The 12,880-nt window shown below is 39.2% G+C and overlaps 1 protein-coding gene across 1 annotated transcript in view; it reads left to right on the top strand.

Moving 5' to 3' along the window:
- Positions 1-12,880, top strand: part of noc2l (NOC2-like nucleolar associated transcriptional repressor) — a 123,936-nt gene that overhangs the window by 3,517 nt on the left and 107,539 nt on the right. Inside the window, exons 2-4 of the mRNA XM_051931041.1 lie at positions 8,621-8,752; positions 8,909-9,086; positions 9,494-9,607. Coding sequence (XP_051787001.1) covers positions 8,621-8,752; positions 8,909-9,086; positions 9,494-9,607 — 424 coding nt within the window. The remainder of the gene's footprint in view (positions 1-8,620; positions 8,753-8,908; positions 9,087-9,493; positions 9,608-12,880) is intronic.

Raw genomic sequence — 12,880 nt, forward strand, 5'->3', positions numbered from 1 at the left:
TTTGGCTGTGTTGGCCCGACTAACACAATATAGACATTTATTGTGATATTTACATGTTTCATCAAGATAGTCCACCTTTAAGGTACAGCTAAAAAGAAGCTGTAAAGCTTTTGCAGATGTCCAAACAAGGCAATTGCATCTCTTATGCTTCTGATTGCATCTTCTACCACAAAAGTTAGGGTGTGTGTAGCACACAGCGCAAAGAAAGCTAGGGTATTTTTTTTGGAAGCTCTCCAGCCTGTACACCTTTTATCTTTTCCCTTCATGTTGGCTAAGTTATCATATGATTGCCCTCTGCCATTATCAAAAGGATTGTTTAGTTCCTCAAGTTTGTTCAGAGCAAGAGAAGCGAACATTTCCTCTGTTGTTTCTGTTGCTGGAAAGAATCCCATAAAGTGCTTCTTGAGGTCATTCACTGTATGCTTAATTACCTTGTCACTTATGGAATTAATGAGCTTATTTTGAATTTGTTTGTCAAGGTAGATGGATACTGGTGTCAGTCTCATCATGTTCTATATTTCTGTATCATACATGCCTTTCTCTTGAAGCAAACAGTGTTAATTGAACAGTAAATGCAAAAAGCCTGCGGCTAGTGAAAAGGGAACAGACTGCACACATATGATTGTTGTTTTTTAAAATGAGAAACAAGTATAAGCAGTCCTAGCCCTGTTTTGTTTCTCACACGTGATGAGTTGTCCCCCGTGGAGATTTGTGAATGAGTTAAATTATTTGCAGATCAGTTCTCATTCGTGTAAAGTGAGATGCTTCTTTTCTTGTGGAGTATTCTGTGATGTAAAGAAATCCCTCTTGTATGGATTCCCTAACAGAATAATTCAATTGTTAGCAACTGCAAATAGATATTAATTTGGCCCCACAAGTATGCATGCTTAATATTTTATTGAGTGTCATCTTTCAGATAGGTAAGCATGTGCCACTAGATGTCAATCAGATATCGCTAATGAAAGGTGACTTGATGAAATGTCACTCTAAAAGAATGAACCAATCGGACACGTCTTGGCTAAATATAACCAGTGTTATTGTTCCCCCCACACACCTGTGGCACCTTGTTGTCTAAATGCAAGCAAGTGGTGTTCTGTAAGGAATAAAAAAAATAAATGGAATATGGCTTTAGTGGTCCCCAACCCAGATACCTAGGTCATGTAACACTAGAATTACCAGAGCCTATGAAAAAACTCATAGATCCGGCCCACCTTAAATCCATTCACACATTTCCCTCCGCGTCTTTTGTCCTGTAAATGTGCCGATTAAGACAAGGAGCAAGCAGCCTGCTATTCCATCCCCCACCGCCGCAGAACGTGCACAAAATTCTCCTAGCTCATGCCTTGATTGATTATCTGGGAGTGAAGTGCTGGAGTTTTAGAGTAGAAATAATAGATTATTATTTGGAACATATGCATTACATGTGTGTTCTGTTTCTACAATAATCTGTGTAAACACATTGTTAAAACAGAAAAGTTTTTCATATTTTAGTAGTAAATGACAAACTGTTGGCATAAATTATATAATGTGTGAAGCCTGAAGTCCAAAGATCAAATGAACACTTTCACAAAAGGTTTGAGGACGATACAACAGCTTCTGTGGCGTAGCGGTAAGATTTGCTGACTTGTAATCAAGAGTCCCCGGTTCGATCTCCACTGCCTCCTATATCTGCCATTTTTAGTAGTGAGCTGCTCTTGTTGTTAATATTATACAGTACACACATACATTTGGTTTGCGTCTGTAACAGGTGTACATTTATAGGACTTGTAAAAGTTACCTTTTTTTTCACTTCTCTCAGTCACGATCACGATACGTACTACAGCCCTAGGGATCTGACGCTGTTAGTTTTTATTTGAAACTGGGAGTAACTGTAGATGTGAGTGGTGTTTTGAGGCAATGGAACTGGACGTTCTCTGATCTGGAGGGATAAAAGCTGACACACAAATGCTGGTGAATCTGCCTTCTTCGTATCTCACCGTCACTTGATTTTATTTTTATTCAGTTTTTTTTGATCTTTGAACTTCAGGCTTCACACATTATATAGTTTATGCCAACAGTTTGTCATTTACTACTAAAATATGAAAAAACGTTTCTGTTTTAACAATGTGTTTACACAGATTATTATAGAAACGGAACACACATGAAATGCATATGTTCCAAATAACAATCTATTATTTCCACTCTAAAACTCCAGCACTTCACTCCCAGATAAACAATCAAGACATGAGCTGGGAGAACTTTGTGTATGTTCTGCAGCAGTGGGGGATGGAATAGCAGGCTGCTTGCTGCTCGTCTTAATCGGCACATTTACAGGACAAAAGATGCTGAGGGAGAGGTGCGAACGGATTTAAGGTGGGCCGGTTCTACGAATTTTTTTGTAGACTCTGGTAATTCTAGTGTTACGCCATGGGCAGGCCATGACTACAGCTGTCAGAAGTGACTTTATTGTAGAGGTGTCACTTCATTGAAGTGTGCTCTGATAGTCTTCCAAAACCTACTCATTTTTCTCAACCATTGTAGCCTGGCCACCACTGGTAAGAAAGTGTGTTGGACTGCTCTGGCAAATTCTTCCCCCCGTCCCAGGCAAGTCACACTGTGCTCTTAACTTACCTACACTATCTAATGGAATTTATAACAGGGAGCATGCCTTGTGTAGTCTATGCTGAAGCAGGGTGAAGGTTACAGCAAAGCTGTTGGCCGGGGACAGACTGCTTTCAATATTTTCTAGCATTGGTTCCAGTCTGCTGTTTCTGTATTAAGTGCTGAAATAAACTGGATATGTTGCTAATTTTAACCGCTAATGTCTTTTTTCGAACTTCATTTTTCACTAGTTTTTTTGACATTCTACTTTTTTATATTTAGATCAATTCCAGACAATTAACTTTGAAACAAGCTCAGTATTAAGAGAAGTGCCGCTCCTCATATTTTTTGCATTAATATGTTTAGACTATTTCAAGTTCAGTGGTTACAAATATGTTATTTCTGATCCTTTACTAGGGATCTAGTCTTCTGTAGACCTTTATAAGAGGGTGAAAAAGGACAAATTTCTATTACAATTGAGAATATTTAGATTTTAAGCATTTTAAACTAAAACACACATTTTAATATTTCAAATATCTGACTCAGCTATTCTTGTTTATTATATACTTCCACCTCATGAAGTAAATCATTACATTTCTTAAATGTTGATGAGCTACAGTATGAAGTTATGGGAAAGAGTAGTGGAAGCTAGGTCATGAAGAGAGGTGATGATTAGTGAGCAGCTGTATAGTTTCTTGTAGGGATGCACCAATACCGAAACGGGTATCTGGTATCGGCCTCGATACCACATTTTCTAAAGTACTCGTACTCGTTAAAAGTCCCCCGATACCGGGGAGCGATACCACGGTCTGAGAAATGTCTATGTTTGAGCGGCGTGTAAGGGGTTAATCACAGGCGCCGAGTGCCCGCCCCCAGGCCCCGGCTGCAGCTCAGAGCGGGGAGAAGGCGAGGCGAGACATGTCAGCCGTGTGGAACTATTTCAAAGTGAATGAAGACGACAAAACAAAGGCGGACTGCAAATTATGCTCAGCGAAATTGTCCAGAGGAGGCTCAAAAGGTAGCGCATTTAACACAAGTAATTTAATCAAGCACCTAAAATCCCAACACGACAACGAGTACAAAGAGTTTACCCACGCTTCTAAACCAACACAACCCACGCTGCAGCAAACTCTTGCAAGACGAGAGAAAATGTCCAGAGACAATCCACGTGCTGTGAAAATAACAAAGGCAATTATCGAGTACATTGCATTGAGTGACCAGCCACTCTCGGAGGTAGAAAATGTGGGATTCCTGCGTCTCCTCCATGTTCTGGAGCCCAGATATGATGTCCCAAGCCGCCGCTACATGACTGACACGGAGCTGCCTAAACTGCACGACTCCGTGAAAAAACATATCCACAGCCTACTGCAAGCCTCCTCTGTGTTTAGTTTCACCACGGATATTTGGACAAGCAGTGTTAGCCCCGTGTCGCTAATTAGCCTAACCTCCCAGTGGATAGACGAGAGTTTCTTGTTTTTTTTGTTAAATTATATGACTAAAGCTGTTACCTGTAAATTTAAATCATGTTTTTATTAAGTACTCGGTATCGGCAAGTACTCGGTATCGGCGAGTACTGAAATGCAAGTACTCGTACTCGTTTTACAAAAAAGTGGTATCTGTGCATCCCTAGTTTCTTGCCAAGAAAGAGCACTACAGATGCAGTTTTTGCTCTGAGGCTGTTGATGGAGAAGTATAGAGAAGGCCAGAAGGAGTTGCATTGTGTCTTTGTGGACTTAAAGAAAGCATATGACAGGGTGCCTAGAGAGGTGGTACTGCATGAGGAAGTCGACAGTGATAGAGAAGTCTCTAAGACTGGTATAGGATATGTACGAGGGAAGTGTGACAGTGGTGAGGTCTGCGGTGATGGATTCATTCAAGGTAGAGGTGGGATTACATCAGGGATCGGCTTAGAGCCATTTCTTATTTGCATTGGTAATGGACAGGTTGACACATGAGATTAGATAGGAATCCCCATGGACTATGATGTTTGCAGATGACATTGTGATCTGTAGCGAGAGTAGGGAGCAGGTCGAGGAGACCCTGGAAAGCTTGAGATATGCTATAAAGAGGACAGGAATGAAGGTCAGTTGGAACAAGACAGAATACATGTGTGTAAATGAGAGGGAGGTCAGAGGAATGGTGAGAATGCAGGGAGTAGAGTTGGCGAAGGTGGATGAGTTTAAATACGTGGGATCAACAGTAACAATGAGTGTGGAAGAGAGGTGAAAAAGAGAGTGTAGGCAGGGTGGAGTGAGTGGAGAAGAGTGTCAGGAGTGATTAATGAGAAATGGGTACCAGCAAGAGCGAAAAGGAAGGTCTATAAGTCAATAGTGAGACCAGCTATGCTATATGGGTTGGAAATGGTGGCACTGACCCAAAAACAGGAGACTGAGCTGGAGGTAGCAGAGTTAAAGATGTTAAGATTTGCATTTGGTTTGATTGACAGGATTAGAAATGAGTACATTAGAGGGTCATCTCAGGTTGGAGGGTTGGGCAGCAAAGTCAGAGAGGCAAGATTGCATTGGTTTCGACATGTGTGGAGGAGAGGTGCTGGGTATATTTGGAGAAGGATGTTAAGGATGGAGTTGCCAAACGAGGTAAAGAGGAAGGTCTAAGAGAAGGTGTATGGATGTGGTGAGAGAGGACATGCAGGTGATGGATGTAACAGAGCAAGATGCAGAGGGAAGGAAGATATGGAAAAAGATGATCCGCTCCTGAAACCCCTAGCTGGAGCAGCCAGAAGGAGTGGGAAATCAATAAAGAAATAAACATTATAACAAACAACATCAGCCACCCTCCCCAAATCCACATCAGAATTACTAAAAAGGAAGAAAACTTCCAGTTTGGCTAAAGATGAAAAGAGCAGTCACAGTTATGTTGCCACTACCCCCACATTTTGCCATGTAGATGGTGTTATATGGCTGATGTGCCATCTCAAAAGACTTTCTGCCACATCTTTGGAATATCTTCCAAGTGACGTTTTATAAATTTTTGGCATTTCCCCCTAATGAGGCTTTAATTACAGCCACTGACTTCCGCACCTCAGTTTTAATGACAATTGGCCTCACAGTAGTCTTTCTGACAAGTGTGAATCTTGTTCAGCAACAGAGTTCAGAGGGATAATCTGACAGAGGCAGTGCAGCTGTTGTTTCAGATTTATTCCAGTTACATATGATGGACTATACTGAGCTTCAAGGTATGTTTAGTGCCTTTGAGACAGTTTTGCACTGTTCCCCAGGATGAACTTCTCTAAGATTATTTTCCTGACATGCTGCCTTAAATGCTGTTTTGTTTCATTTTGATTTAATTTGTTTAAAGTCTTCACCATAATGTTTGACCTCGGGTGTAGGGGTGAGGATGGGTGGTTTTAGGCAGTAGTTGATTTTCAGAAAATAATTAATAACAGATGATCCACTCATTTTCTACACAGTTGGAAATCAACAATATATTTGGTGAGTTGGCAAAGTAATATGCTGTGACTGAGCAAAGTTAGCCTTACTTTTACAAACAGTGTGAATGCAGTCATGTGCTGACTTAAGTCTCCATTTGGAAGCAGCTATTTATCTGTATGTCAGTTACAAAGGGTGCAGGTCACTGCTATCAAGGATCTGTGGATCTTGTGTGGTTCACTGGCACGCATACTTTAACTTCCAGTATGGAGTAGCACAAACTGGTCTTCGTCTCTCAGTGGCCGCATACAGTTTCTGTGTAAGGCAGTGTTTCTCAACCACTGGATAGTGCCATTGGTGGTTCATGTCTAGGTCGTGTTGGATTGCCTAAGTGATCTGCAGCGCTTTTGCGATATGTTTCCCCATTTCTAAGTGAGCATGTTTCACCAAGGGGGTCACCTGACCATGCTTGTTTCAGCAAAAGGATGATTTACAATTGCATTAAGAGGGTCTTTCATAAATTTTTAAGGGCAAAACTGGGGTATGGGGTCATAAAGGTTGAGAAACACTTACAGTGGGGCAAAAAGTATTTAGTCAGCCACCAATTGTGTAAGTTCTCCCACTTAAAAAGATGAGAGAGGCCTGTAATTTTCGTCATAGGTATACCTCAACTATGAGAGACAAAATGAGAAAAAAAAATAAAGAAAATCACATTGTCTGATTTTTGAAGAATTTATTTGCAAATTATGGTGGAAAAAAGTATTTGGTCAATAACAAAAGTTCATCTCAATACTTTGTTATATACCCCTTGTTGGCAATGACAGAGGTCAAACGTTTTCTGTAAGTCTTCATAAGGTTTTCACACACTGTTGCTGGTATTTTGGCCCATTCCTCCATGCAGATCTCCTCTAGAGCAGTGATGTTTTGGGGCTGTCGCTGGGCAACACGGACTTTCAACTCCCTCCAAAGATTTTCTATGGGGTTGAAATCTGGAGACTGGCTAGGCCACTCCAGGACCTTGAAATGCTTCTTACAAAGCCACTCCTTCGTTACCCGGGCGGTGTGTTTGGGATCATTGTCATGCTGAAAGACCCAGCCACATTTCATCTTCAACGCCCTTGCTGATGGAAGGAGGTTTTCACTCAAAATCTGACGATGCATGGCCCCATTCATTCTTTCCTTAACACGGATCAGTCGTCCTGGTCCCTTTGCAGAAAAACAGCCCCAAAGCATGATTTTTCCACCCCCATGCTTTACAGTAGGTATGGTGTTCTTTGGATGCAACTCGGCATTCTTTCTCCTCCAAACACGACGAGTAGAGTTTTTACCAAAAAGTTATATTTTGGTTTCATCTGACCATATGACATTCTCCCAATCCTCTTCTGGATCATCCAAATGCTCTCTAGCAAACTTCAGACGGGCCTGCACATGTAATGGCTTAAGCAGGGGGACACGTCTGGCACTGCAGGATTTGAGTCCCTGGCGGCGTAGTGTGTTACTGATGGTAGCCTTTGCTACTTTGGTCCCAGCTTTCTGCAGGTCATTCACTAGGTCCCCCCGTGTGGTTCTGGGATTTTTGCTCACCGTTCTTGTGATCATTTTGACCCCACGGGGTGAGATCTTGCATGGAGCCCCAGATCGAGGGAGATTATCAGTGGTCTTATATGTCTTCCATTCTCTAATAATTGCTCCCACAGTTGATTTCTTCACACCAAGCTGCTTACCTATTGCAGATTCAGTCTTCCCAGCCTGGTGCAGGTCTACAATTTTGTTTCTGGTGTCCTTTGACAGCTCATTGGTTTTGGCCATAGTGGAGTTTGGAGTGTGACTGTTTGAGGTTGTGGACAGGTGTCTTTTATATTGATAACGAGTTCAAACAGGTGCCATTAATACAGGTAACGAGTGGAGGACAGAGGAGCCTCTTACAGAAGAAGTTACAGGTCTGTGAGAGCCAGAAATCTTGCTTGTTTGTAGGTGACCAAATATTTTCCACCATAATTTGCAAATAAATTCTTTAAAATCAGACAATGTGATTTTCTGGATTTTTTTTCTCATTTTGTCTCTCATAGTTGAGGTATACCTATGATGAAAATTACAGGCCTCTGTCATCTTTTTAAGTGGGAGAACTTGCACAATTGGTGGCTGACTAAATACTTTTTTGCCCCACTGTATATAAGGAAGGTGGTTTGGGCTGAATACATAAGAATTAGCTACAGTGGTAAACAAAACCTTAAAGGATACTCCAAGAGCCAGAAAACATGCGAGAGAGACCCTGTAAAATAATAATGAAAGATTCATTTCTGTGGCTGGTGTTGTCAGTTTCTAAAACATTATTACCCTATTGTTTTCTTACAACCCTCGGCCTTAGGTATGATTTGACATATAACTACTTTTTAAATCTCACAATGTAGATTTTTTTCATTGTGGCAAACTGTTTAAAGTCTTTCAGTTTGTTTCTTTTGATTTGGCATGCTGTAGGTCAGTTGGAAAGAAACATACTTTAATGAATTGTAAAATATTGAAAGTTTAGAATCTGAGGTAATAAAATGTTGAAATACATGTGACATGACAAGAGCCTTAGCATATTCTGTAAAGGGGATGTAGTAAGTGGAATCAGATTGACTTTATTTTACTGCTGCTGCCTCTTTTAGGAAGCTGGAGGATTTAAGTGTTGATGAATTTCTTGCCTCTGGCTTTGATTCGGATTGTGATGATTCAGAAGATGCTGCACCTGTCAAGAATGCTAAACAGAAAGAGAAAAAAACAGACCAAATTTCTAAAAAGTAGGTATCTCAAACAATACATACATGTTTTAATGTGTACAGTTATGAACAAAATAATGTTTTGTATTCAAACATTGATGTAAGGCTTGTAACAGTTCTCTTGTTTAATTACACTTATAGCAATGTCACACCTGTTTCATTTTTCAATTTAAACAGAAATATGAAGAAAGGCAAGGCCACTAAACACAGGATACAGCTCTCCAGACTGAAAGACAAAGACCCAGAGTTCTACAAGTTTTTAGAGGACAATGATCGAACATTACTGAATTTTGATGATACAGATAGCTCAGAAGATGAAGATAGTCAGTTACACAAACTGCCAAGCTTTTTGGAGGTAGATGGTTATTATTTAAAGCAGCCCTTCTTGGGAAATCTTGTGTGTGTGATTCTGCCACCTATTGTTCCTGTCTGGGTATTTTTCAAAATTAATATGAGCAACTCTAATGTTAATAGCCCTCTATTTAATTGAAATATTGATTTTTGTAGACTATAGTTTTTATGCATTTTGTAAACTTGTTTGTACTGATGTGAGCAGTTGTGTACAAAGAATTAATTTAAATGTGTGGTGATGTTCCATTATTAGATATTTTAAATTTCATTCAGCGTGTGAGTTGTGCAACTATAATGCTACTTTTTTCATTGATCATATTTAAATTTGTATAAAAATGGCATGTTTCATTGATAGATGACATTAAATGAGCCATTTTATGGACTTAATTTTTTATTTTGTCTTGCTGACAGGATGCAAGTGATGATGAAGAGGAGGAAGAAAAGTTATCTAGAAAAACAACAAAATCCAAAGATTTTATTAAGGTGACAGAAAAGATGGTAGATCAGTGGAAACAGATGATGAAGGTATGCATATAGAGTTGTATGTTTGTAATTGGTGCAATATGCTAACATTTGGGTTTAAATGTTTTTTGTTCCTTCTCCTCCACATGGCACTTCTCTGCTATTCTTTTTTCCACTGTCTGACTGTTGGTAATGTGGCATTGTGTCTTTGAGACAGCTGCTGTATTTTTGACCATATTGTTACTAAACATTATGTACATGAAAATAATTAGCAGGAATTTAAGACAAGTATATTTATCCCCAATCAGTATTTCCAGTAATTATAAATATTAAATGAGATGATCCTGATAGGTTTTGGCAGTGTACTTTATTAAATTAATAACATTCAAGACTTCTTTACAGTTAATCCACCAAATATATATACATAAACAATATTGGAAAAAATGAGAAAAGAAGTAAAACTTTTGTGAAGGCAGTTTCGTTATATCATTCATACTTGCATTGTAACATTTACTGTTTTCTTCAAGTTACAGTTCCAGATGGTGGATACATGGTGTGTTTTTGCATTTGCTTTCTGAAAATTTGTGTGAAGCCATGTTAGAGATACTTTTCAAAACAGACAAGAAGGACTCAGTGTGGAGCAGTACATAAAACTAAATGAGAGTAAGCCCACATACGCAACATACTGTAACTAAATAAACAGTCGAAGGACAAAAAAAAATTAACAGTTGTCATGTTGCCATTTATAAAAAGAATGCATTCTAAAATAAACACAACTATAAGTAAAGTGTAGACAAAATAATTGCAAGGTAGGTTTTTATAGTACGAGTACATTTTTCAGAATTAGATAGATAGATACTTTATTAATCCCAAGGGGAAATTCACATTAGGTTATAATGCAGTTTTAAGTTTATGTAAGTGATCCACATAAGAGTAAGAATGTAACTAATGTGTTAGTTGAGTTTACAGATGATGCTAAACTAGTGAGTTTGGCACATTACTTAATCACCAAAATAATTACAGGGTGAACTGTACAAAAATCAGCATTGGAAAGAAATGTGGAAAATGTGATAAAAGTCTTCTATTTCAATTTCAATATACAAGGGTGTCTATAACATCAAAGTGCACCTTAATAAAAGGACTTGGTAGACACATTGGACTCCATCTGTCCACTAGCATATAGAAGTGATATAGAAAGTTAATACATCTCTGGGGGAATAACAGCGACAAAGGTGATTATTAGAGAAGGACTTGAACAGAAAATATCACTGTATCAAGACTATATGGTACATATATCAAACCCACAGTCATCTGTCTGCATTTAGTCTTGAAACATGTTTGGACTTCATAAGATAACTGGATTCAAATTAATTTGAATAATATTATTTATTAACCCCACCTCCACCCAAATGAATTCTGTAGGAGATCTGAGCAGATTTGATAATACGAACAAAATAGGTATCCAAACAGTTTAACACTAGAATTACCAGAGCCTACGAAAAAACTCGTAGATCCGTCCCACCTTAAAACGCTTCACACTTCTCCGTCAGCGTCTTTTGTCCTTTAAATGTGTTGATAAGCAGCAAACATAAAGCAGTCTGCTATCACATCCCCCCACCTGCACACAGTTTTCTCAGCTCAAGTCTGCTTACCTACTTGTCAGTTGCTTAGAGCTATATAGAGTGAGAAGTCATGCAAAATGACACCTTTTATAAATACTATATCGTTATTTGGAACACTTGCATTTCATGTGTGTTCCGTGTCTACAACGATCTATGCACAGTAAACACATCGTTAAAACAGAAACGTTTTTCATGTTTTAGTAATAATTGACAAAATGTAGGCATGAAGTGTGTAATGTATGAAGCCTGAATTCCAAATATCTTTATACACTTTCACAAAAGTTAAAAGTATAACAGAACAAATGCACCTTTTTCTAAGGCTATAACCGAAGAAAAAGAAACCAGGTTAGTGCTGCTTGCTTTCCTGCCTTCTTGGGTAGTATACTGGTTAGAGCTGCTGACTCCAACTCATAAGGTTCTGGGTTCGAGTCTTAACGTCTTCCAAAATAAACATTTTGAGTAGTAAGCTGCTCTTATTGTTAATATTATACAATAAAAGCATATATTTGATTTTCGACTGTAACAGCCGCTGTAAATGTATAGTACTTGTCAAAGTTAGCGTCTTTTTTTTAGTTTTACTAGTTTTACTTTATTTACTTATCTTCCTACAGCATAAAGTCACAAGTATACTGCAGAGCTTCCTCTGTTTGATCATCAAGGGCATGCTCACAAATTACACGTGTAATGCCACGAAAAATACCTGCTGACACTTTAGTACGCGAGCAATGGTACGAGAATGCAGTTAGACTTTTTTTGGGCACATACACCACGCTAGTGTTTAGATCTGGACAGTGCAGCATTGGCGAGCTCTGTAAGCCGTGTTGTTTCTTTGAAGGACAGGTGATTGGCAGGATGATGCTGGACTTTCGCCTTTACGCCTGGTGCAGCTGTGTTGTTCTTTTATGTGAGTCGACATTTCTTGCAAGGAGGGCTTCTGTTTTCTCTGATCTGAGTTCACCTCTGTTATAGCGCGTCTTTATTTGAAAACAGCAGTGTCAGATCGGGGTAAGCGTGAACGCTAACTTTGACAGGCACTATAAATTTGCAGTGGTTGTTACAGACGTAAATCAAATGTATGTTTTTATTGTATAATATTAACAATAATAGCAGCTCTCTACTCAAAACGGCAAACTTGAGAAGCTGCCAGCATCAAACCCAGAAGCTCTTGATTGGGAGGCAGCAGTTCTTAGCATTACACCACGCAAGGAGTTGCATCAACCGCTTACCACAACCTGCTTTCTTTTTTCTTCAGTTATATTCTTGAATAAAAGCGCACTTGTTCTGTTATTCTTGTACTTGTGAAAGTGTTTATTTGATATTTGGACTTTAGGTTTCACACCAGTCATTCTCAGTCACACACACCACTCACATCCACATCCACAGTTTTCCCAGTCTCGTTCGCGCACACGTTCTGACACGGTTTTATATACAATCATCAGATTCAAATGTTAACAGTTCCCACACACAACTGCTGACTCCCAATCAAGAGCTTCTGGGTTCGATGCTAGCAGCTTCTCCAAGTTTACCGTTTTGAGTAGAGAGCTGCTGCTATTGTTAATATTATACAATAAAAACATACATTTGATTTACGTTTGTAACAACTGCTGTAAATTTATAGTGCTTGTCAAAGTTAGCGTTCACGCTCGCCCCGATCTGACACTGCTGTTTTCAAATAAAGACGCGCTATAACAGAGGTAAACTAAGATCAGAGAAA

The sequence above is a fragment of the Erpetoichthys calabaricus genome, chromosome 8 (assembly GCF_900747795.2).
Source record: "Erpetoichthys calabaricus chromosome 8, fErpCal1.3, whole genome shotgun sequence".
In the NCBI taxonomy this organism is placed as follows: Eukaryota; Metazoa; Chordata; class Cladistia; order Polypteriformes; family Polypteridae; genus Erpetoichthys; species Erpetoichthys calabaricus.